The sequence below is a fragment of the Bactrocera latifrons genome, unplaced genomic scaffold (genome assembly GCF_001853355.1).
Source record: "Bactrocera latifrons isolate USDA-ARS-PBARC rearing strain unplaced genomic scaffold, ASM185335v1 scaffold_195, whole genome shotgun sequence".
In the NCBI taxonomy this organism is placed as follows: domain Eukaryota; kingdom Metazoa; phylum Arthropoda; class Insecta; order Diptera; family Tephritidae; genus Bactrocera; species Bactrocera latifrons.
This window is the reverse complement of record NW_017535463.1, coordinates 103,228-129,899: the sequence shown is the minus strand read 5'-3', so window position 1 is coordinate 129,899 and position 26,672 is coordinate 103,228. Positions and strand designations below refer to the sequence as shown.

At 36.1% G+C, this 26,672-nt stretch overlaps 5 protein-coding genes across 5 annotated transcripts in view; 3 read left to right on the top strand and 2 right to left on the bottom strand.

Moving 5' to 3' along the window:
* LOC108967677 overlaps positions 1-6,806 on the bottom strand; it is a 37,961-nt gene extending 31,155 nt beyond the window's left edge. The window contains exon 1 of the mRNA XM_018931249.1: positions 6,496-6,806. The gene's annotated coding sequence lies outside the window, so the exon portion shown is untranslated. The remainder of the gene's footprint in view (positions 1-6,495) is intronic.
* Positions 6,807-12,522: 5,716 nt separating this feature from the next.
* Positions 12,523-16,461, top strand: LOC108967691. The gene is made up of 5 exons (XM_018931282.1): positions 12,523-12,869; positions 15,109-15,361; positions 15,438-15,781; positions 15,843-16,054; positions 16,120-16,461. Exons 1-5 carry the CDS (start codon positions 12,612-12,614, stop codon positions 16,385-16,387), a joined length of 1,335 nt encoding a protein of 444 aa, XP_018786827.1. The 5' UTR covers positions 12,523-12,611; the 3' UTR covers positions 16,388-16,461.
* A 6,436-nt stretch (positions 16,462-22,897) lies between these two features.
* On the top strand, positions 22,898-23,406 carry LOC108967693. Its single transcript, XM_018931284.1, has 2 exons — positions 22,898-23,254; positions 23,318-23,406. The coding sequence occupies exons 1-2, from the start codon at positions 23,087-23,089 to the stop codon at positions 23,354-23,356; spliced, it is 207 nt and encodes a 68-aa protein (XP_018786829.1). The 5' UTR covers positions 22,898-23,086; the 3' UTR covers positions 23,357-23,406.
* Positions 23,361-23,987, top strand: LOC108967692 (probable peptide chain release factor C12orf65 homolog, mitochondrial). Its single transcript, XM_018931283.1, has one exon. It carries the CDS (start codon positions 23,377-23,379, stop codon positions 23,851-23,853), a length of 477 nt encoding a protein of 158 aa, XP_018786828.1. The 5' UTR covers positions 23,361-23,376; the 3' UTR covers positions 23,854-23,987.
* Positions 23,847-25,782, bottom strand: LOC108967690 (peptidyl-prolyl cis-trans isomerase-like 2). The gene is made up of 4 exons (XM_018931281.1): positions 25,670-25,782; positions 24,649-25,600; positions 24,430-24,581; positions 23,847-24,371 (listed from the first exon to the last, which is right to left on the bottom strand). The coding sequence occupies exons 1-4, from the start codon at positions 25,699-25,701 to the stop codon at positions 23,948-23,950; spliced, it is 1,560 nt and encodes a 519-aa protein (XP_018786826.1). The 5' UTR covers positions 25,702-25,782; the 3' UTR covers positions 23,847-23,947.
* Between the last annotated feature and the right edge of the window lie 890 nt (positions 25,783-26,672).

Genomic DNA, 26,672 nt, shown 5'->3' with positions numbered 1-26,672 from the left:
AATGCACCATCTCATACTGCATTGATTCCTTGAGTTCTTCGTCGATATCGTGAGGCAACAACCGTTTTTGCCTGATTTAGCTCCGTATTACTGCTGGCTATTCAGCAAACTCAAACGACCGCTCCGGCAAACCCATTTTGAGTTGAGAAGTTAAACGTGAATCGCAACGGGCATCAAAGGCTATTCCGAAAATTGTATTTACCAACTGTTTCGAAGATTGGAAAAATCATTATCACAAGTGCATTGGATTACCTTGAAGGAGACGACATGTTCATGGCGATAAATAAGATCCAAAGATTCAGATCGCACCATTCGATTCCTGCCATTCAAACTGATCGATTAAAATCAAGATGCAATTTTATGTTATAAAAACTGCACGTTTTGACGGGTGACGTATCTTCGGTGAAGTCTCAAACTCCGAAAATGTTCGATGTGATACTAGAAGAGAGCAATATTCGTTCAAAAGATCGATTGTAAAGCTTGTTTCCACTTGAGTATTTCAAATTGCCGAGACTTGGAAAGATACTACTACAATATGTGCTGAGTCGTTTGACTGTCAAGTGCAATGTCACGTCCACAAAACCTCAAACACACATACAAATGAAGAGACTACTAGTGAGAATTTGTTGACTCGGCCGAAATTGCTTAGTGTATGACAGTAATTTTGGCCACCAGTGCTGGTAGTACATACAGACATAAGCAAATAACACATTTATTAAAAATGTTTCATGTTCCATCCCACGGTGCATCGCAGTGCGTGAGCATTTCCTCGGCTGTTTGTGTTTATTTATGACACACAAGTGCACAGTTGTGAGTTAATCTTCAATAATTCATTTTTATTTGAGTGCTCTCAGTTCGCCGAAGCGACCCGATTGCTGGCCTCCTACAAATAAACCGTCATATTTTACAGCATTTTCTTTCTTCGAGAGGGTCTGCGCGCGTCCTGCTGCTCATGCAGAGTTTTCCAAAATATCTTTTATACACCAAAATATGTATAATTTAACGAACCGCATACACAGAAGCGCACATATAAACGTAATTAATGACTTGGCTGACTGCTGCTGCTTGATACTTGATGCTTAAGCTCTTAGCGGGGGCGGTATGTCGGATGTATGCATGTTAGTGGCATCGTCATAATTTATTACGCTTTGGTAGCAAAATAACTTAACAATTTTCTTTATTTAAAATTGACTATAATGTTTAAAGTTTAAAATTGGGCTCACACAACAATTTGCCAAATAAAATTACAAAAGATTTGCATTTTAATTGACGGTCTGTTTTAATATTTACCGCCATGCTATAAATATTTCAACAGTAAATTAAGTTGAATAATTCCAAGTCGGCAATAAATTATTATTTTTTCTTTGCTGTAACAACAATATCTGAACGTCACTTGCGCCTAAATGAGTTCAATTCCCTGTGTGTTAAGTAATAGCAACAACAAAGCCCAAGTAAACAACAAAAAGTTGCTAATTGTAATTGTGCACTACCTGCGTGATTTATTAAGCACATCTTCACATCCCCATAAACATAGTAGGCATAAATACATACGCACACACGTTCGCCAATTAGCAAATGTGAAGTGGATTGGCATACAAACACAGAATTTCAATTAGCACATGTGGCTTGTATTTTCATACTCATTCACGTATTCGTGTGAATATGATGATATGTGAATGTATTTTCGTTTCATTTAAATGTTTGTGTTTTCTCAAAGATTTAATCGATTTTCGCACGTGTTGTTCGTTTGTACTTAAACCATATGTAAATGGCAGCCGACTCTGATCGGATTGATTGCAATAATCAAAGCCATCAATCACAAAAGGAAGAAAGCATATAATTTGGATGAAAGCTTTCAAAACAAATTTTATTTGTTATGCAAAGCATATGCTGGTGAATAATTTATATAACGGAGCTCTTTAAGTTAATTTAATTTTCATGTAAATTGATGTCAACAAAAGCTTTAAAGACTGGTTCTGATGGCACGGAAATTATTTGTTGTTCACTTTTTGAACCAAACCAAATTCCATGCAATTTCTAGACGTCTACAATAATGCAGCAATTGAACATTGTGAGTGCAGGTAATTCATAGGGTTAAATTAGTTGTTTATTAGAAGAAAAAATGGAAGCTTTCACTAAATAAATATCAGAAATTTACGAACGTAAATTGCTTGGCGCTTAGATATAGTACTCGTATGTATACCCTTAAGGCATGGCCGATTTTTTCCAACGATTTGTGGTACGTATACATACATAAGTTGCCTTTTATATTTCGGAATTGAACAACATTAGTGTTGCAATTTGTAAAGACTGTATTGTCTGCAGTAACTCGGCCAAAAAATTTTAATCTGGAAAAATTGTTAATTACAGTGACTTCAAATATTCAACTCAAACAAAAAATGGAATTTAATGACTTGCATTTGTTCGCGATTATTTTTTACAACTTTCGACATGCATTAACTCATTAAAAGTGCATAGATGAACTTGGCACAGTTTTTGACAGATAAAGCTCTATTGAGGAACAGTGTTTATGAAGGGCATGGTGAATTCAATGGATATCGTAGATCACTCCAACTCGTGATCGTGATTTAGGTAAGTTCGTTCAAAATCAGTCGTTCTTCCGAAAAAAATTTATGCTGTGCACAAAGTGATATTACAATATCGTCATGTGGCCCATCGTGAGTTTTAGACTATTGACATTAGTGGAACCAGCTAGCTTACATTTCAAAAATTTCATTGTGGATTTTTTTCTCATTGAACCTCACACAAAATAGGCTCTTATCGATTGGAATACAATAACGGGGCTGCAAAATATGTCTATGACGTCTATCGTGAATTTATATGTATGGGTCCCAAAGTAAACAGGAGTCAACTGTATGAGTATTTCAAGATCAACCGAATCCAACAAAAACTTTTCGCGCAGGAACCACTTCCAAGAAAAATATTGCTTATTTTTGCTGCATATATCGACACCATATTACTAGAACTATGCAGAGCAGTAAATTCTGACAGGTTCACAACCACTTTTCAGTCAGTTGTCTTTCGAAAGATCAGGAAATCCAACCACCACGGACAGATCAGTCTTCACCACGGCAATACTAGCTCACACCCATCGACTGCAACAACTGCATTTTTCAGTACTCAAAACGTTAAATTAATAATAAATCACCCTCCGTTTAGTTCTGAGTTGGCACCGAATGACTTTTATTCAAATTCCTAAAAAGTAAACTAGAGGTTAATGATTTTCGACATTTGAAGAGGGAGTATTTGAAAGCCGAGGTATTTGAACGACTTTGCATGTAAGTATTTGTAAACGATGTGATTTCGTGAAATCATTGTAAACTGCTTCTGATTGCCCTTAGAGTTTTATTAAAAACTATTTCATGGCAACAGAGAGGTTAAAACACTGTCTAATGACTTTTTAGTCACGGCTTTGAAGCACTAATGTGCATGTTTCATCAATTTCAGCACCATCATTAAAGAATTTTCATTTCATTTCGATATTATCCAATTCGTGCCGAAGTTAAGCCTTCATTTGGTCCGTATATACATATATATTCTTCTGGCTGTTAACATTTTTTTAACTGAATCGAACAACTTCTGTTTTCATTTATTTCACAAAAATTAGTAGCAGAACTAATTTACACCACAAAAAATTTAAGATTTAATATGGTTAAAACTGTCGGATTCGCAATTCTTCCGAACATAGGCGGCGAAATTTCAATATTTAAAGACCAATCTAATATAAAAACATTTTAAAACTTTAACTTCTGTTAAAGTCATGTCACCAAAGCGAAATGCAGGGTTGTAACCAGGTTGTTAGGATATTTCGTAAGGTTTAACCAGAATTTATTTGGTATTTGTGGGATATATCGGCTTAAGAGTGACGCAGAAAGCTATGATTAAATAGCTTCCAAGTTCTTGTTTATCTTTTTGAAAAACCCTATAATTGTTTGCTTAAACACTATTTATTTTAAGGTAAAGCATTTTCGATATTTATTCAAAGATTTTGTGACGTTATACGAGCATTCTAACTTCTGTTTCACTTAAGCATTATACCGTCTAACGATTTTTCCGGTCCTAGAAACACTTTTCAGGAGTACTTTTTGGATGGCCTTCAGCTTTTTCAACGAATTTTTTTTTTACAAGAGAAAATCACACGAAACCAAATCTGGTGAAAAATGTGGTTTATCGATAGTATTCAGTGCAACTTAGACTTTAAATTCGGTCACAATCGTGTTCCTTTTGAAAAAAATTCAAGTTTATATAGACGAGTCGAGCAAGAATGCGTTGCATACCCAAAATATCCACCAAAATCATTCGAACGGAGATATCGAGCTCTCTTGTCATTTCTCTAACACATGCCTGACGATTTTCAAGCACCAAATCCTTCACTTTTTTAATATTTTCACAAGTTGTAGAGGTTGAAGGCATGTCTTCGACGATCTCTTAATGGTTTTGCACTATTTGCAGGCTTGTGTTTTTGATAAAACTAAATCACCGTAAGTCTTTTCCAGCATTCACAACGATTCAGAACACGAAATTTGGTTAGAAATGCAAAATGTATTCAAATTCTTTGTACGATATTTTTATCCATTGTAAAAATCCCAGAATTTCCGCGTGTTTTTTGTTTCAATGTAGTTATAAAGATTAAAACTATTTAATACTCACTCACTCAGTGATCAATATTAATTTGTTTCAAACACAAACTTTTCTTCTGTATACTCAGGACCCGTTTTACATGTAGCCTATTTCATAATTTCCATGCAAATCATTTAATACAGGTATACCAAAACTGAATTTTATTGTAGTTGAGCACGTTACTTACTAAATTTACTAAATATTCATTTGAATTTTGCTTATAATTTTTTTACTATTTGAAAATTTTTGGATGATTTTTTTTTTTTTTTGTTTTTTTTTTTTGTTTTTTTTGTTATCAACGCTAAGAGTATAAATCTAGTTCAAACTTGACACGCACGTGTTTAGTTGGTTTTTGTTTTATTTTTCAGTTTCAAAAACAGTAAAAATATTTTTTAGCTTGATATAGTTGCCCAAAGCTTTTGACATCCACCATTTTTTTTTTTTTTTTTTAATATTAATTTGCCTTAAACACATACATACATAGCAAATAATTAAATTATAATTTCTTTTAAGTGCACTTTTCTGCTATACATATAAAGCACCCTGTATTATATGTAGCCTATTTCATAATTTTTCATATTTCCATGAAAATCACTTAATATACACAAACAGTCGAGCAATTTAGTAAATATAATAATAATTTTATAATTACCTCACAGCTGCCAATTAATCCTATAAACAGCTTAGAAAACTTTATCACACAGGTTACACTAATTATATATTATATTCTTATTATTTATTGCTGTTATTTGTTTTATTTTTTATCATTATTATTATAATTTTTTTTTTTTTTGTTTCTTTGCTGGCTTTATAAAAAATATATTATATATTACACTACTATTTATCACTATTACTCACTCACACTTCTTCTTTCTTAATTATGAATTTTGGTTTTATTAAATATTTTTTTAAATTCTCACATTAGTTGCATTTTTAGCATTTAATAAGAATATTTCTGATATTCAAAATTCACTGCAACCGCACCACTTTCACTATATTCTTTGCCTAAGAACTTCTAAATTCTCGGCACACAACTTTTTTTTTGTTTATTTTGCCTTTCGGTTCAACTGCACATTAAATGTTCACGAAAATATCCACGAGACTTGAACAGACACCACCCACAGCTGCTCCAACACTACACTCTCGGTTGCTCTAGCACAACTGTGCGGCTAATTGTGGGCGCTGACACTTTTGTTGCCGTCAACTTGTCGGCAATTTCACCCGCGCACAGCACAACCGACGACGTCGAATCGCCGCCAACGACGGCAGCTTCAGCGGAGGCACTAGTAGCAGCACGAGTGGCGCTGGCAGTAGCAGTTGCTGTCACTGCATCAACACTCTTGCCACGTGTAGCCGGGACTGACTTATCGCTATGACAGCTGAGTAGAAATAACACCACCGACACTTCAATGAGATGCGAGGCACTGTCGTAGACCGCACCGGCGAAACGTTCCAGGCTAATCCAACGCGGCACACTCATGTACAAGCACATACTGGGTGTGCTAAGCTGTTGCACGGACCTACTAGCGCACTCGTAATCTCGCCTTTGTTGTTATTGTTGTTAGCTGTACGTTAAGTGGCAAGCGCATGGCGTATTAGTTAGGCACACATGCATATTCATGCCTTAAAATATATTATTATGATTGATTTTTAAAACAGCGCAAGCACTTGTATGTGTACGTATGTATGTGTGTGTCGGCAATCAAATCAAATCAAATTATAGCGTTAGTGCTACAACAAAAGGGGGGTATAAATTCACGACGCACGTCATGCTACGTCAATCACAATTGCAAGGAGAACGGTCTCCTGCTGCTCCAATCGCGTGATGCCACGCCATGCCTCGATTTGCTTTACCAAATTTCGTATAACGAAAACCATCCACTTTTACTGGCGCCAAAATTTCACTTCACACACACAGTAATCAATATTTGTCCGTTGTCGGGTTAGTTGGCCACAATTGCCGCGTCGCCGCCGGCCAATGACCCAGACAGCTGTTGCACGATGGGGGAGTGTGATTTTCGCCTTGCTTTAGATTCACCCACACAAACTACCGCTATGACACGATTTCCAAGCAAGCACATGCGCACATATATGTATGTGTTGTACCACCGTTAGACGCCAAATGGATTTTATTTTCCGAAGCGCAAACACGACCGATCGCTTTGGTGAGCATTCGCCAACTGACTGCTAGTGCCGTTGGACTAGGCCACACAAGTTTGCCAGCCAGCCAGCCGTCTGGCCATGGCCTCTGCTCCATATTTTCGCCGCAATCTTGCCGAGTTGTGACGCTTTGTTTTGGCTTTTCCGACTTGTTTGTTTTCACTTTGCCAAGTTGTGAAGGCGGCATTGTCACGCCGGAGACCGGCATTTCTGTGGAAATTAAAGAGCGAAGGCAGACGTTTGCGCGATTTTGCATTTGAATAAATTTCCGCCGAGGAAATTTAATTTCCGGCTGCCAAGAGTGTTGAAGTGGCAGACGTGAGGACCGGCACTGGCCTTTCGCAATATGATTGGCATTCCTTGTGCCTTGCTATTGTTTAGCGCAATTGAATAGATTAAACTTTTTAGTGCTGGAATTCAATAAATGCAGACTCGAATTTATTGTATTGAATTATTGAGAGAAAACTGTTTAGTTCGGTTTTTAACTGCATTATTTCTTGTAAACTCTTATATTCTGATTATATTTTTAACCATTTATAAAAAAAATTATCTAACGGGAGTGAGAATAATTGGGTTTGGAACCAGTGATTTTTCAGGCTTAAAAATAAATATGTCTTTTAATTTTTAACTCCATAATTTGACTTCCCAGTAGTAATGATTTTGAAAAGAGAGACCTTCTAAAGATTTACTAAGTTTCAGCAGTTTTATTTTCCTAAAAACTATCGCTAAGCTAAGCAGGCGGATATGAGCTCGGCAGAAATATTTTTGGTTTCCATTTAAGGTATTTGAAAAGCGTTAAATTTTATTTATTAAAATTATATTTTTTAAAAAAAGAGTATGATGAGAAGAAAAACCAAAATTCTCTCAACAAGTCGCAACATTTTTGCTTTCGCTTCGGGCTAGCAAAGAGCTAGAAAGAGCAAAGAGCTTTGAAAGAGCAACAAAGAACATTGAAGCATGTACAGCGCATGCAAATTATTTCTGTGTGCTCTCTCACATACTCAACTCTCTTTAGACGATAACTTAGAGATTGTAAACGAATAGTTTGTTTACTTCGCAGTTTATACAAACAGAAAGACAATAATCAAAATAAAAACCAATTAGAAGCGTTTTTAAGACACGGATAAAGCAGGGGATGTTGACTAATAGACCCGAAGGAGAGACCTTGACAAAGAGCACGTGCATCAACAGGCGGTCGAGCGATATGGGGTAAAAATTAAACGAATAGAAGGCTGATGTTAATCATACCGATGTGCTTTCTCCATAATGTACTATTTAATGACCTTAGGTGTATGTTATACATATATGTACATATGTATATGGAAATTGTTTAAAAAATAACGGAAATTATAGTTTATGAAAGATATATTATTATTAATTTGCCTTCGAACTAGTTCGATATTATGCATTTATTCCAGCACTTCTTGCGATTTTTGGGATAGCCTTTAGCTTTTTCAGCTTACAATATGACGGCCCTTTAGGGTTCTCTTTATTTTTCGAAATAGGAAATAGTCGCACGGAGCAATGTCTGGTGAATATGAAGACTGGCGATAATTAATGTAATGCTTTTGGCCAAGTGTTTTCAGAGTCGGTGAGAAAAATTTCTCCGAAACGGTTAGACCGAACATATTGAAAATTTTTAGATACATCATATTTCTCAACCAGAGATCGAACAAATAAGATTTTTTGGTAATTCGATTTTCTAGGAAACTTTTTCAAAAACAAAAATTTTTTTGTGGAACATGCCATTCGGTCAAAAAATCAAAATTATTACTAATATTCCTATTGTAATAAAAAATTGGTTTGGAGCTTGGATTTCGAAGGTCGTACTGGAAATCGGTTATGGGATCGAGGGGATCCAAGTTATTTCAAAATGAATTTCAGATTTTCAAGGAGTACTAAACTCTGTAAATACGCATAATTTCGATTTTAATATTAAATAAAAATTCCTGTTGATAAAAAAAAAACGATTTTTTACTCATTTCCAACTAGATATAACCCCTTATAGACGACCTGATTGCAGAACATTTTCTACAAATCTGCAGATACTCATCAGATTGATATATTTTAAAAGGCGAAAGGTCATTAAAGTCATGAATAACAGTACATATAGGCAGCCAATAAACTGCCAACGTCTACCGCTGGTTATTACTCTACAGCTTTTAATAAACAAACAGTTAGCACAGGCAGCAACCAAGAACAGGGTGACTGCACTGCTTAAAAATATTAAATCAAACCTCGTATTTGAACACAACGATGGCACAAACAAAAACTAAAAAAAGTAAACCCGCTTATAAACTGCAATACACCTTTACACCCGCGCTGCCGCATCAGCAACCGGCATAGTGACCGTCAACAACTGCAGCCGCGCTTTATCCCACCATCCCAAGCAAAAAGAGCCAGCTTAATAGCCCAGCGCTTGCCATTCTCAATTGCTTCAAGTCGTCGCATTCGCAATATCTCTTTATTAGACAATAAGTGGAAAACAAATCAGAGATTTGATTTATTTCATGCTGATTGTTGCGCCCATAAATCCCCGGGCAAATGCCATAAGCCATAAGCTATAAGCCCGTGAATAGTTATCCTTTTATGTAGAAAATAGCAGCAATGAGCTGGAGAGCTGAAGAGCTGAAGAGCGGCAGAAAAGTGACTTATCATTGATTTATGCGTGGAGTTTGTGCAGATTTAATTTTTTAAACAATTGAAGGATCATAAATTAGTAAATAAACATATGGCTTTATAACGGTTATGGCGGCTAATATTACTGTTATATAGCAAAATAATTGAATAATGACGGCAATAAATAATGTATAGTAAAAAAATATTTCTACTTCTTTAACTGTTGGAGATTTAATGGACTTTGGCACATTACGCGTGTATTTAAGTGTGCCGCCATGAAGTGATTTTCTCTTAATGGATACTTATGTACATGCATATATAGACATAAATGTAGTATATAGAATATCTCACAGCTATTTGACGGAATCCGTGTTTAAATGATGAAAATAAATTCATTCATTGAAGATAAATCAACAGAGAGTAGTTGTAATCAGAGAGGAATGAGAATAAAATTATTTAAAATCCGAGAGCAGCAGAGTCGTAGTCACGCATATAACACTGTATTTAAGTTTGATGATATTTAATTTTTAATAAATTGTATTTCATAATAAAAACCCCACATGTTAAGCGAATTGAAATATACTAACAATGCTTTGCGCTAAAAGTGTTCCGGCGTTGAGAAAAGATAACTGTTTTAATGTGTACATATATCTACAATATATTTCTTAATACTCATAAAAAACTCAAAGGTATTTTTTATACAGTCTCAAGCAGCACAATATGCCAGTATAATATTGTTTCATTTTTGGAACAGTTCTTAAAATAAATGACTGATTTTTGTTCCTCGACATACTTGTATGGCCTTATTTCAAAGAAAGCTCACGTTAAATGTCACAACTTCTGTGGAAATTTGATATACCATTTGATCAAATTTAACTCGAAATAGCGCTGCAAAATAATCGATGTGATTTTCAATAGTTTTGTTATTGTCTTACTAGCGATAATTATTTTAACTATCCATGGTTTATGCTTTAAATCTTATATTGTTTAACTGTGCATCAAGTCACAAAGAGCTGGAAGCTAGTGTGTACACCACACCATGCAACTAATAAGCCGAATGCGTAAGAAAAAGATGAACAATCACTCCTAGGAAAGAGTTTCGGTTGGAATTTAACTTTAACAGAAATCTTTGAACTGTTGGGTAATTAAACAGCGATTAAACCGATAACTGGCTGCAAGGATAGTTGTCCCAGAATCATTTTCCTGAATTATCTGAAACGTGTTTTGAGTATAAATGTAAAATTTTTTCAAACTTTTTATATCTCGTCAGTTCTCAGACCAGTTTATAATAGCAACATGAAAAAGATTATTTCATATAAATGAAGTGTATAAAAGCAAGGTCTCTTAATTTAAATCAGTGAAAAGTAAGTAGATTTCCAGAGCAAAAACTATCGATATTTTCTATAGTATTTTTTTCCAACTATCGATAATCCAACTATCGAAAGTTTTGTAGCTCTAACACAAACTGTTCAGTTCAAACTGCTCGCGCAAATAATGACCTTTGAAAAAAAAATTAATAACGAGTTGGGTTGAAATTTTGTGTTCCCCATCAAATCCCGACTATGGAATCTTTGGAAATGATTCATAAGTGTTTTGAGGTATCTACTTCCACAAGTATTTTAGTGACCCAAAGCTTGAAGGTCGTGAAGTCATCGAAAACTCATCTCATGTGAGTAGTCCATCCACCTTCATTAATGACAATAACATGAAAAAAGTTAAATAAATAGTGATTGAAAATCGTCCTCTTGACAACAGAAAGATAACAGAGGACTCAGCTTCTATTAAGTATCATTTGCAAACGTTGATTAAGTGTAGCAAAGATTTGTTTGACAAGGCAACAAACCCGATATTTATCAAACGTATCATTACTGTTGATGGGACGAAGATTTATTAAAATGACATCGAAATTGTTCAACAATCAATSAATGGCGTTCCAAAAATAAACCGAATCTGAAACACTGAATTTTATTGAAGACGCCAAAGGCGATCGCAGCCGAGTCTTATAAGAAATATATGGAAAATTGGATTAAACGTTGGAATGCTTATATTAGCCAAAGGGGTTACATGGGTTTACGGGTTTCAAAAAATCGATCAATTGTCTTGATAAATTCTACAACACCTCTGGAATATTTCAAGTTGATCGGAGTAGTAGTGTCGGAGACACTGCCTTGTACACTTATGCATTCGAGGCTAGCTAATCTAATTACGGCGTCTTTAAACGCGTTTTTCTCGAAACTATGTTTTTGAAGTCGGTTACCAAGATTTCTCGAGAACTACTCAATCGATCTTAATGAAACTTTACACAGTTCTTTGAGATACAATTCTTAAAGACTTGGATTAAGGACATTTTTTGAGTACAACTATCTAAAAAATGACGTCTCGCATGGTTAATGGAGATGGCCGCTTAGTTGGGCGTCCATTCAATAGAGCTTTAACTATATTATTTATATATGAATTGTTTTTACTAACGGACGCAATGTGCTAAATTTAACTAAAATCGGTTCAGTAGTTTTGGAGTCCATCGCATACAAAAAACGTGACACAGTCTTTTGATATATAAAGAATTGTAAGTGTAAATTAATAATTAACTCAATAATAATGAGTTAAATAAAATGTTAAAGAAAACGTTTATCCTTTACAAATCATTTAAACGACACTACTTTTCAAATATAGCAGATAAGTGTATATCTCTCATTTAAGAGAATAATCTGGCATTTATTACCCACATATATCATTCATGATAACAAAAATAGTGCCGCGATAAGACTTCAATAATTGTTTTTGAAAAAAACAAGAATTTAACCAGCTCAACAAGTGTTTTCAACAATGTAATTAAAGTTTATTTTTGCTTGTCATGTCCGAACTCTCGTATTTATACAACACGCAATGCTCTTTCAAGCTACCTTCCTTGCATGGAGAGCCAAGTGTCATWTATTTAATCAGTATTTACGAAGTACTCGCACGTCCAATAATGGATCTCCCAGATAAATATTGTAGTACACCTATTTCTGTTCGCTCTCATTCGTTTAATCAAGTACTAACAGACTGTAAGGCATATAGTGTCTCGATTTTGAATGAAAAATTTTAAATATATATCTCACACTAGTAACTGGCAGTTCAGTACTAGCGTGATATTAAGTACGAACGGGTGAAACGTTTTAGCGGTGAATATTGTGAAATTCTGGGCAAAAATGACGGCGGCACTCGAAGAAAAAGTCAAAGTGGAAATTGATTGGATTAAGTGCACACTTTTTCCAAAGCTTTTAGAAAATACAAATTTTCGGACAGACAACTTAATTGACGGCGCCACAGACAATGTAAAACTGCTCGATGTGCAGTTAAAATTTATCGGGGTCGAAGAAGCTTTCATGTTGACCACCTGTTATCGGGCTATAATCAAACTGCAGCAAGGCGATAAACCTGAAATATCAACAACGATCGTTGTTAAGGTGAGTTCAGTGGTGCAACCAAAAATAAGTGCAGAAAATTGCTTCACACAAGAATTGCAAAAAAAAAGTTTAAAATTGTTTTGATATTCGTTTGGCATGTAACGGCGCATTTACACAAAATATCTTGAGTTCTACTGCATATTACAAGCCATATATATTAAAAGCTATTAAATATTACATACATGTACATACGTATATATTTGAGTATATATATAAATTTGCAATCTGTAGCGTCAGTCTGAAGTGTCTTATGAGTCTGAAGTGTTTTACGAGTGAAGAGTGAATTGATGATTGAGTATTCTTGACAAAGATTTTATAAACATGTGCATTAGGTATGTCCGAAATAAATGGAATGTCTTAAACAATGTCTATTAATTTCTTATAGACAACATTTCTTTAATACAAAACTTAATTTCTAATACAAAACTGATCCTTTCTAAAACCTAAGATCCAGCACACCTATGTATCCGTATAAGTACTTATAGTAACCCAAACTATTTTTTACATGGTTTCTTTCTACACGAATTTGAAGTTACACAGTTGAAAAAAAAATTATTTTTGTAAAAAAGTCGACGGCGCAAAACCTTCGGAAAGTAGTCCGACAATTCAAAACTCTGCATATCTGAAATTTTATGGTTTTCAACATATTTTAAACAGCTTTCGAAGTAAATATAGTTCGTTGTTTGATCTTACAATCGTTAAATTTTATTTTTATTTTGTTTTTTTACTCTTCAATTTATATCCCGAAAATTGTAATTAAATTCCTTGGGTAAATGATATTTCAAAAACATGTAAGTCAGTTATTAGGGCTGTTCTTAGTTAACATGCCAAACCTACCAACACAGAATACGAGTGGTACAAAGCCTTAAAAAACGATCGAGAGGTCGTTGAAGACAAGCTTCGTTCTGGATGACCTTATACCTCTTCAACTAATGAAAATATTAAAAAATATAAAGGATGTGATGCATGAAAATCGTCAACCAAGAGAGCGCTGGCAAGAGATCTCTCACGAAACCGTTCGAATGAATTTGGTGGATTTATATGAAACGCGTTCTAGCTCGACTCGTCCTGATAAAAATGTTTTTTTTTTTTTTCAAAGAGTGTACCGTAAACAGGTCTCCTTGGACATGCTTGATTGTGCGAATTCCGTTCACATATTCATAAAGCGCCATTATAACTGCCCCTGAGACATGGGTTTATGAGTTAGACATACAAACAAGTCAACAATCAAGGGAATGTAGGAAAAAACCAAGCCAAAAAATAAATAAGAATATAATTTTTTTTTTCATATTCGTCTTTTGGTGTAACATGAATTTGTTCCGGAGGGAGAGACGAGTTCTTTTTGGCCCTATAGAGGCGTTTATATGAGAACATCCGATGAAAACGGCCGGAATTGTGGAAGAACAATTCATGAATTTTACGCGACGCTAATACATCATGAAAAGATTCAGCTCGGTGTTTCTTTTCCTTGTTCCCTAAACTGAAATTGGCGCTCCGTGGAAACGCCTTCCTGTTTACCGAAGAAATAAAACAAAATTCGCTGAAGGAGATGAAGGCTTCGAAGACTAAAAAAAACTGCATAAGTGGATTACTTTGAAGGCGACAAAATGTATATTGATTATACAATAATAATTAAATATTTGCGTATTATTACAAATTATCTCACTTTTTGTCAAAATGTATACATACACATATATTTCGCAAAAACCTATAAAAATTTTATAATTTTTTTTAACCTATACAACTGTTTCATCAGTTTAATGTTATACGATAAGTTATAAGATAAGACCGAGTTACAAATTGCAAAGAGATTTTCTAGAAAGTGCTTATTCATTCTCCGTTTTTTGTGTGACGCTTTAATCACCACGGAAATTTTGGGTAGAACAGAGTAACACGTAGCCACATATCAGTAACTAGCTTAGCTTTTTTGCTTTTGAAATGATTGTAGATCAGCTGCTATCCAGTATACAGTACTTATGCTCTAAATGTGGCAGAGAGAAGTAATTTTAGTTATTTTCTATTTATTTTTTAGTTTAGCTATTTCAAAAGCAATCCACGCTTTCGCAAGGTTAAGCAACATGTAAGACATTTAATGACTCGTTGGAGTACTTATAATTAAGATATTAACAGGAAAATTCGCAATAAAATTTATATCTTCTTTATTCTTGTCCTTATAATACAATTTCAATATTCTTATTTCATTTTTCGATTTTTCGATTTTTGAAAACTTCAATTACAGAAAACTCCAAATATACCGCCAGAGGTATTCGATAACGTATTTCGTGCGCTATTTAGCAACGAGATCGTAGCTTACAACAATATTCTACCCGGGTTAGAAAAATTTACCGGACATAGATTTAATGTTCCCCGCTTCTACTATGGAGACCTGCAAAACTGTTCAGCCATAATGGTAATGAAAGACTTTGTCACCGACAATTTCCGTATGGCCAAGCAGAAAGTCAATCTCTCCTTGGAGCATGCGCTTGTGGCGTGTAAGAGAATATATCCGTTACTTAGTTGAAAGAAGCTTCATAGCATACAACAACCAAAATGTGATTTTCTTTTTAGTGAAAAATCTGGGTACTTTTCACGGCACGGGTTTCGCATTGAAACATAAAAACCCCGCTGAGTTCAAGCGCCTAACACAGTCGCTGCGGGAACCACGCTACGATGTTACGGAGATACTTGGTGAATGGGCAATGGTGGTTAAATTTAGCGCGGAGCGCCTTGGGATTTCCACTCGGAAGTATCTGCCACACATAGAGGAGTCTTTCATAAACCGCTACTGCAAAATGATTAGTGAGTACCTCTTGTTTGGTCGCAAAATGGTCGCGCCGGTAGAACCACTAGCGACGCTTTGTCACGGCGATTATTTACGCAACAATATAGCCTTCAAGTATGCTGAAGTAAATGTGAGTAGGTATATGAAGTGATCGAAGTGGAGATCTAACTTTTATATCAATATTCTCGTAGGGCACCGAACAGCCAATAGATTCGCTGATGTTCGATATGCAAACAGTGCGAATTTCCTCGCCAATGTTAGATTTTGCCACCTTCTTATCCCTGTCTACTTACACGGCAGTTCGTCAGAATCATTTCGACGAAATATTCGATGAGTACTACACAAGTCTGGTCAAAGCATTCAAGGAGAACACTAAAGAGGAGCAGATACCTGAGTATTTTAGGTATGCATTGCAGTATATAATGGTTGCGTAAGTGTACAGGACTTTACACAAAATTTCTGTTTCAGCCGTGAATCTCTTCTGCGCGAATATTGGCGTTTGCTACCTTACAGCATTAGCATCGCATCGCATTTTCTCTTTCAATTGGTGGAGCCGATGGAAGGAGGAATGGAGGAAATGTTTGCGGGACAGTTCACTATTGAAGAAGTAAGAGAAGACACAATGTGCCGAGGCGGCGAGGAAACCAACCTTGAAATAACACAACAAATAAGAAACATGTATGATATATTGACGAAACATAATATCGATATATTTAAGGGTGTCGATTATGTTTAATCTAAATATACTGTATCAGTGTAACGTGATGTATGAACTGTAATAAAAACCGTAAAAAAATAATACAAAAACTATAAAATATGCCGTGCCTGCCTCAATATATGTGTATCGCGTGATTGATTTTCCAACTTCACACGAAATATCTGCTCTATAACTTGGCAAATGGCTCAAGGATGTAATTGGTAAGACAGTTGACAGTCGCCGGCAGCTATTCGCTGGTGCAGACACGCAACTGATCGCTAACTATCTATCCTTCGAACGGTGTGGCAGGTAGTTATTGAAACCGCCTAAATCTATAGCCAAGGTAAGGTAAGAAATTGCAAGGATTATGAAGAATGAAAAGTACAAAAACTCGTAAGAAGATAAAAATAATTAAAAAAAAAATACTTTTATTAGTAGTTTATTAAATTTACGAACAATGTAAAAGAGTCTGGGCAATAAATTTACAGGGTTTGTCCGACTAAGTAATAGCACTGAGTCGATTTAGAAACAAATTATTGAACCAATCGTTACAATTCTTTAAAAACTTTCGAAATAGACACCTTCTGGGCCGATACAGCGCTGCCAGCGCAATTTCCAAGCATTGAAGGCGTCTCCGGAATGGTCTTGAGATCCGAGGTGCATTCTGATTGGATCCCCTCTGTCATCTTAACATGCTTGTCGTCCATCGACCTTTTCAGGCAAGAAAACAAAAAAAAAGTGAGAGGGCCATAACCTGTAAGTGAAGTTTATAATATGAATTTGCCTCAACCGTCTGTGAATAAACTTGACAAGTCGCTTCTTTTAGAGCAGAAACAGCAGCCTACTGAAGGTGCCCATGCACAGGAGAGAAATGTTTATTTTTTTTTTACGAATAGACCACCCCCAACACGCAGTGAAGAAAATATAACAGCCGTAGCTGAGAGTGTACACGAAGACCGTGGACTATAACGATCTCGTCGTGATCTTAAATTGATAGTGTACAAAATATCGCTTGTGCATGGAGTGAAGCCGCTCGACCTTCCCAAGCATCGGTCTGTGGAACCATCGGTCGATATTTCTTCAAAAATGTTATCGGTGATTATGTTATCGCGCCATGATAACCGGCTATTTGATGCCTGAAATTGATGCTTGTGATCTCGGCGACATTTGGTTTCAACAAGGCGATGGAAAATTCGCTGATTGTCATTCACTTGGGAATGGCGCGATTCTTTTGCATATGGCTCACGCATCTCACGACTTCCGATCTGAGACCAAGTATCGTCTGGGTAGCCTAGGGGCCTCTGTTTTGAGGCAAACTAAGGTGAGAAGGCGAACCATACCTGCTGGGTTTGGGACCCACTACGTAAAAAATTTACCTCAGAGAATTATTAACAAACGTAACGTAAAATTTCAATATAAAAGTGTTTATAAAATGTATCTGTAAATTTAAATATGTAATAATGATGTACTTTAAAATGTAACACTGTGATGGTACTTCCCCCCGCTAAACCGGAGTAGCACGCAACTGACGGACATGTTACGGACGATGCAAATTAATGTACGCAGTTGCTGACAGCGATAGACAACCCATCGCGTGACTTTTCGTCACCAAAAAGCGAAAATGAAGAACCACAAAAAGCAAGAAATATTTGAATTCTTAGCGAACCTGTTCCGCCGGGATGGTGTGCCAACTATCAAAGACTGATTAGAATGGAAGCAATCATGCGTTAACTGTTCGCCTACTCTCGTTCCGTCTGCAAAACAAAAACAAATAACATTTGTCAACGAGAATTTTGCGCATGCGCAGCTTCGATTCGCAGCAAGTAGCAACGCAGCAGCCGATAAACGCGAATCAAACGTGAAGTTCGTGAAGATGCTTGCAAATGCGGTTACAACTCGTTGCAACAACTGCAACATACATGCTGCGAACTTATGCATTGCAACATATTTGAGCTAAAAGACGCAGTTATGTGGACTCCAAGTGAGGGGCAATTCAGCAATTCAAACGCATTGTAATTTTTTAACTCAATATTTTGCTTCAATAGTGGAGTGATGCTGAAACAGAAAAACATTCGAATCTAACAAGTTGCACGAGCATAAAAGTGAAAAATTATTTTAAAAATTAAAAATATGAAAGCAAATATTAATTAATTTAAATTATTAATGTAATTAAAATTAAATTAAATTTAAAAAAATATATAAAATTAAAAATATATTCAAAATTAAAATTAATTTAAATTTAAATATTTTCCGAAAATTAAAATCAGAATAAAAATTTAAACTAAAAATTAAATTAAATTTAAATTCAAATGCCGGCAAAAAAATTAAAGTTAAAATTGAAATTAAAGAGAATAAAAAATGCTATAAACAAGTAAGGAAGGGCTAAGTTCGGGTGTCACCGAACATTTTATACTCTCGCATGATAAAGTGATAATCGAAATTTCAGGCGTGTTTGTGAACCGATTTCACCCATATTTGGTACATGTCATCACGGTGTTAAGAAAATATTATATACCGAATTTCAATCAAATCGGTTGAGTACTTCCTGAGATATGGTTTTTGGTCCATAAGTGGGCGACGCCACGCCCATTTTCAATTTAAAAAAAAAACCTGGATGCAGCTTCCTTCTGACATTTCTTTCGTAAAATTTAGTGTTTCTGACGTTTTATGTTAGTCGGTTAACGCACTTTTAGTGATTTTCAACATAACCTTTGTATGGGAGGTGGGCGTGTTTATTGTCCGAAAATATTTCCTAAAAGAAACGACTCTATACAGTTTGGTTGACATAGCTATAGTAGTTTTCGAGATATGCACAAAAAAGTTAATAGGAGCCGGGGCCACGCCCCTTTTCCAAAAAAAATTACGTCCAAATATGCCCCTCCCTAGTGCGATCCTTTGTGCAAAATTTTATAGGTTTTCGGTTTCCGCCATTTTGTGGGCGTGGCAGTGGGCCGATTTTGCCCATCTTCGAACTTAACCTTCTTATGGAGCCAAGAAATACGTGTACCAAGTTTCATCATGATATCTCAATTTTTACTCAAGTTACAGCTTGCACGGACGGACGGACAAACGGACAGACAGACAGACGGACGGACGGACAGACAGACATCCGGATTTCAACTCTACTCGTCACCCTGATCACTTTGGTATATATAACCCTATATCTGACTCTTTTAGTTTTAGGACTTACAAACAACCGTTATGTGAACAAGACTATAATACTCTCTTTAGCAACTTTGTTGCGAGAGTATAAAAATTAGCACTGATTAGGTGCTTAAAAAGGTTACACATTTGTAGCGTTGAGGCCTCAGCGCTTAACGCAGCACTCACATACGCGTCTCAGCAGGTTTCTAGACTGGTTTTGGTTAAATTTTGTTTTCAATTTTATTTAATAAAAGCAAATCGACCAAAATGTACCTGATTGGTTGCACATTGTCATTTAATTCAAAATGTTTGTTGTTGCGTGCGATTTGAACAGCCAAATCAGCCACATTTGTATTTATTACGCACTAACGCATACATAAACATGTGCGGTCAAGCGACAAGTAAACAGCTTAAATGAAACTATTGCTGGCTTTGAATGCGAACATGGCGTTAGTTAGACACTTAGTGGTCTTCATAATTCGCGCCATTTTAACGCAATTGCGCACAATCAATCGCTTATACTATGTACATTGTACATATGTATGTACGAGAGTGTTAATACTTTTTTAAAAATATATTAAAATGCCTTTAATTGAAGCGTCTAATTTTTTTATTTTAAGACTAGCTTTTTCGGATATGTAATTTGCATTGAACAATAACTGGGATTCGCCAGCTTGAAATTGCGTTTAAATCGCAATAACTCCTTAATTACCACACCAAATAAGATCGCGATCGGTCAACCAATTTATTTATAGCAGCTGCTTAAGTCGGCATAGCTAGTATTATGTTGACATTTTTACAATGTACCAAGTGGTCGAACAAGTTTTTTCGTATTTCTAATAAAACTTCAACTTATTTTTTTAAATTTATAGTAATAAATAAATAAACGAATATGTACCACTTCGGTCGACCACTTTTTTGCATTTTTCCGTTAGAGACAGTGTAAAACTTTTCTGGTTTCTCGGCGAAACATCGCGACAAATACTTTTCACAGGCTTCTCTTGAAGCCAACTTTACTACATTAAGGAAGCTCTGCATTGACCGAAACAAATGATAGATCGATGGTGCAAAGTCAGGGCTATAAAGTGGATGCATCAAAACTTTCCAGCCACGCTCTCCCAGTTTTGCCGAGTCATCAAAGATGTGTGTGGTCTAGCGTTGTCTTGATGGAAGACGAAACCTTTCCTATTGATCAGTTTCGACTGTTTTTCTCGATTGGTTACTTCTTTTTGACAATAAAATGTAGAATAAATCGTTCTACCATACTGGAGCAGCTGATAGTGGATGATTCCTTTATAATCTCACCAAACTCTCAGCATAACTTTTCGAGACTTCAATCCTGCCTTTGCGACCATTTGTTGAGCTTCATTACACTTGGACCATTATCTTTTTTGCACTTTATTGCCGTATTTAACCCACTTTTCGTCTCCTGTTACCGTTCGCTTCAGTATTGGTTCGATTTCATTTCGTTGCAGAAAAGATGGCAGATGTGAATTCGGTACATTAAATTTTTCACAGACAATTCATGTGATACCTAAAGATCGAGCTTCTTTCTGCAACCAGCCTTTCCTAATTGATTCAAAAGCTTTTGATGATGAATGTTAAGTTCCTTAGCGATGTCATGGACGCTTATGTGACGGTCCTGGTCAATCTTTTCCATAATTTCATCGATTTTTTCAACGATAGGTCGACCAGAGCCAGGTGCATCTTTCACATCGAAATTTTCAGAGCGGAAGCGAGCGAACCATTGTTGTGAAAGAACATCGTCTTCGTAAACTTCACAAATTTCATTGCTGTCTTGCGTGGCATTCTTCCCTTTTTTAATAGCTGTAACATTTTTTCAGCTTTCCCGAATTAATTTCTTTTTTTGGTTAAATGAAGCTTAAAATCTCACCCTTCCAACACTGTACGGTACGACACAATGTGATTAGTAGCACTGGAGATTTACGAAAAGACTTTTTCGACTACCCAATATATGGGGAAAAATGTGTTTTAGTCACGGTGTAACTTGAAAATAGAAATCTTGTTTACATTGGATCCTTTTTTTAGGGCGAAAACTGAAATTTCCGCATAATGTACGTATGTAAATACCGTATATGAACGCAGTCATATAGTATTTGTCATCTTTTCTGTCTGAGTGTGTATGTATTTTAAGTCCTTCTGTCCATTAGACCGTCACTTCAATACTACCATGACGTAAACTTACAACTTGTAACCGTCAAAAACTTTCAAGAAACGTTTTAATCTCTTGCAAATACAAACAATTGCCACAAAGAATTGATTGAGTACGCAGCCGCGTGTAGAGGCAACATGCCGATTCATGTTGTCCAATTAAGCACATATGTCCGCGGAGGGCATTCGCCACACTGGAAGATGAATTGGCGATAATTGAAGGCATTTATCGATTGCTGCAGCTGCCGATGCACAACAACAACAGCCCAGTAATGGCAAGTGGCAACAACCTGTAACGCTCCGCCATTCATGCAAACTTCAGCAACCGAACGCCAGCAAAGTGCGCGATTATCGGGATAGCTTCCAGCAGTCAGGCAAGTGGCAATTAACGACGCCGCCATCGCGGCAGTAATCTGCAGCAGGCAGCTACCGCGGCAGCATTAGCATTACACAAATACTTGAGGCAGCAAATTTGCAGTCGCAGCAGTCAACATTCATTGAGATTGAACGCTGAGACGAGCATTTGTCTCATTAACAAGCGCTGCATTGCCGATCACTGTCTAAGATTGGCTTTGCCTTCTATTACGAGACTTGCACTTCCTTTCGAGCATTCTGTGGTAGATTATTATCCCCGACATAACCACAATAAATACAAATGAACATTATTCAAGCATTGTACTTACGCTTATTGCTAGGTAAGCGTTGTTCGGCTGTAGGCACCTGCTTGTGAGAAGTCCATTTGCAATGTTGTCTGGAATGTCCAATTAAACTGACAAGCTGTGGTCCGAGCCTCTCTGAGGTCTGTGCATGGTTGTGTGAGCAAATGATGTGGAGTGCCTAAGTTCGTTAAAATGTGGAATTTAAATTTGCATTCCTTCAAGTTGAGTTTATAAAGTCGCGGCACTGCAATGCTTTGGTATGTCTTATTGAGGAAGTTGTTATAGACGGATTATAGACAGGGCAAATACGTCATATACATAAGTACTATATATGATGTACATACATAAACACACTTATGTACATATTTTTCACTTTTTCTTTTCTTTTCTTCGCTCGAAATTTGAAAGTCAGTATATTTGTAAATAGCTTTCGAAGACTTATAACGATAATTGAACTTTGAAACCTCAACCTCAACTTAACTGACAGATGGCTGTTAAATTACATTCAAATTTTAGAATAATTCGGTAATATCCGGAACTTCAGTTAAACTGTCAATTTAGTAATGAACACAAGCTCTCTAAACATGTTAGCAGTTTGAGAGTAACTGAAGGCGTGACTTATCAGCATTAACAGTTTTAGAACCACAAATAACAGCTGATAGTTCGGCACAGCGGTCTTATTCAATCGAGCATGCATTGCATCAAAGTGGACAACTTTTTTTGTCAAGAAAATTAGTGAATAGACCTTTAGAATAAAATCGAAATGTTTCAACCTTCTAAGCAGCAGATACTACGCCTTTACAAACATCTAATACGTTACGGCAATCAATTGCAACTTACAGACAAGAACTACTTCTTGGGTCGCATACGACGCGAATTCAGAGAGGGTCGTGGACTAAGCGATCCAGTGCAAATAGAATTCAATTTCAAGGTAACTAATTTACAAAAAACCCAAACTAACCTATCATTAATATATTTGCATAATTCCTTCTAGCGTGGTGAAACGCTTTTGCGGAAAGGACGCATCCTTTAAATTGTTGCTTAACAGCAGCAATGTTGCAACGACTGTTAGGAAGAGCTGTCGCTTGTCACAATACATTACCTACCAGCTTAGCAGAGTCTACAACTTGCCACCGCTTTAAAACCACCAACAGTAAAATAGATTACTCAAAGTACCCAAAATTAAATGAGGACGATTTGGAGGAGGATTTCATGCGCGGTAGTGGGCCTGGTGGGCAATCAGTTAATAAAACGTCTAACTGTGTATTCTTGCGTCACATCCCAACAAATATAACAATTAAATGTCATACGCATCGACTGGCTTCTAAAAACCGTATAGAAGCAAGAAAACTTTTATTGGAAAAATTGGATGCCCATTTTAATGCGGAGAATTCTGTAGCAGCACAATTAAAAATTCTTGAATCAAAAAAGTCGACTGAACGCAAGCGTAGACAGCAAAAATTAAATGAAATGAAAAAGAACTGGAAAGAACGGGAGCAAACAATTGGTGACAACGAGGAAAAGGCGTGAAAGCGTTCTTCATATACAAAAAATATTTGTTAATTTTTTAACTTATGATTTATACAGATAGGTAATCTAAGCGTTTATATGAATAAATCTAAATCTACCATGTAGAAAAATCCCCGAAGGTTCCTTTGCCTATAGATTTGTGTTTCTTTTTTGTGGCATCGTTTTTCACACTATTGTCGGTACCACTGGCTTTTGCCTCCGTTAGGTTCAAATATTTGCCAACTCCTTGTCGATACACTTTGAGTGGTTCATTTAATCGTTTTTGCTTCTTAACCTCTGCTGCGGTTTGTATTTGTTTTTCTATTTCCGCGGCACGCTCTTTTTCCAATTCTTCTAGAGCCTCTTTGAATGGATCAACAAATACTTGCACAGATTCAATGACTATATCTTCAATGGGACGATCCTTATTATCCACTTCAATTTTCTCCATTTGTGTTAATGTATCCATGCCACCAACTAATTTCCCAAAAACTGTATGTTTCCCATCTAAATGCTTGCAAGAACGATATGTTATAAAACTGTAAAAGATGGAATAGTTAAAGAATTTGTCACTCAATCAGGCGTGTCAGTACTTACAACTGTGACCCATTTGTATTTGGTCCGGAGTTCGCCATTGAGAGCATACCTCGACCAGAGTGAGAGAGATTTGGTTTAAATTCGTCGTCGAACTTTTTACCCCAAATCGATGTACCGCCTGTACCAGTTCCAGTTGGATCACCACCTTGTATCTAAAAAGTTTTAAAAATTAATAATAAACATTAAAATAAAGGTGCAACGTTGGAAAATATAACAAACCATAAAATTTCGTATTGAACGATGAAATTTGGTATTATTGTAATAACCGTCACAACAATGTCGCATGAAGTTATCACAAGCACGAGGCACAGCATCACAATACAATTCAAAATTTAGTGGTCCACAATTAGTTTGCAGTCGCACGTAACCTTTCTTCTTTACACGCTCATATTTAACCAAATCATCTTCAATTATAGCCGCTTCGTGATTATAAACAGGCTCCATCGCAGTTGATGTAAAACTTGCAGCCACAGCGCCTGTAGAATAATGAGCAGCATTGAATTTGTCGGCGGTACGCTTGGAAGTGCTTGGTGTCTCTTCCGGTGGTTGATAGTCTTTCTCCAGTTCTGCTAGTGTTTCTTTAGTTTCCAAGTTCATTGTTTTTATACGTTTTGTGGGATCTTTACGTTCCAATTGCTCTTCTTCAGAGAGCACACGCAGATTTTTCCGTATATGATGAAATCGTGAGATGTCAAACTTTTCCAAATGATGTGGATCTTGTATGGTAATTATATCTTTGCGTTGAAATGGGGAGTCGTCGATGAGATCTTTCCAATTTTTCGTTTTAATATTCAGCTGTTCAATAGCTTCCCACGAGTACACATTGCCGGTTGTGGCAAGTGCAACAATGTGTGTATTTTTAGTAAACGGTTTGAATAGAGCTGGACAATGATATTCTCCTTCGGCATTTTTGTGAAAATTTAGCTTTATCAAAACTTTTGCATCTTGTGATTTGCCGGTAATTGGATTCACCTTGAATGTTTTGATAAATGCATGTATTGCCTCCAAACTAAAAACATTGCCATCAACATCACAGTAGGGAGTATCGAACGGCACCATTGTAATGCTACAATGATCAAAAGGAAGGCGCTTGAATTTGATGTACTCATTTTCTGCAGACTCGACTTTCTTGCCGCCATAAAGTTCGGACCACTCCGTGTACGTCAAGTACCTACAGTGATGTACGAAAAATTTATGGTATGATAAGCCACAATCACCCGATGGCAAACTCATTACTCACATCTTATCCTTTTGATGTTGCCGTTTACCCATTTTAGATGTATTTTATAATAATAGCCGCAAAAATATTTATTTATTAAACTTCCAAACAAATTCTAGCCTTTAATTGTGTAAATATTTAGTTTGTTTTGACAGTTTGTCTTTTTATTAGAGTTGCCAAGACAAGGCATTTATGTTCAACAAGACATGTAATGCAGTGGCTACAAAACTTTTAGCATTTTTGATACGATTAGTTCAAAATCAAATTTAAAAGATTCCAAGTTAAGCCATATGTGTCTAAACAAAGCTACATATATCCACACGTAAATGCTAGTATTACTGATAATTGATATAACATATAACATGGCAATACGATATATTAGACTAACAAGTTTGGTACAACCAAACAACATTATCGGCTCCTTATTTTTTATTATTTATATCAAAATAACACTTTTATTTCTTTGTTAGATTTTATTAACTCAAGTTCAGAACAAGTTTAGAGAAAATCCCATCACTGTCATTTTTACGGTTAACGGATCCAGATTTATATATGTTTAGGGGTTGTCAGCAATTGGCAAAAGCTGGGGTCCCTCTCCAAAGGTAGTTGAGAAGCATTGTGTTCTAAAGGGTTTCTGCGTAATACAGAACCCTGAAAAAGCCCACAGTTGCAGGGAAGCTCGAGAGTATTTCATAAACGGCGCTCATTCACATAGTTGATCCACTAAGATTCACACCAACCAAGGCAGTTAATACTTTCCTGCAATTTGCGCTCATATATAAGCGGGAGGTGTATGGCCGCGAAAGATGCTATTAGACTCAGATAATCTGGGTTTCTAAATGAACATAGTTATGTCTGATCATTCGAAAATCCTTACATGCTTTGACTTCATACCGGTTCTTTTTGATCATGTAGTTGCCAAACTAAATTCTGGCAGGTGAGAGGTGGGTGAGTAGAATCCGCTGCAAAAGAGTGGCAGTGAGCTTCTTTACTTAACGACTCGTTATCAATTTAGTCGTTTTTG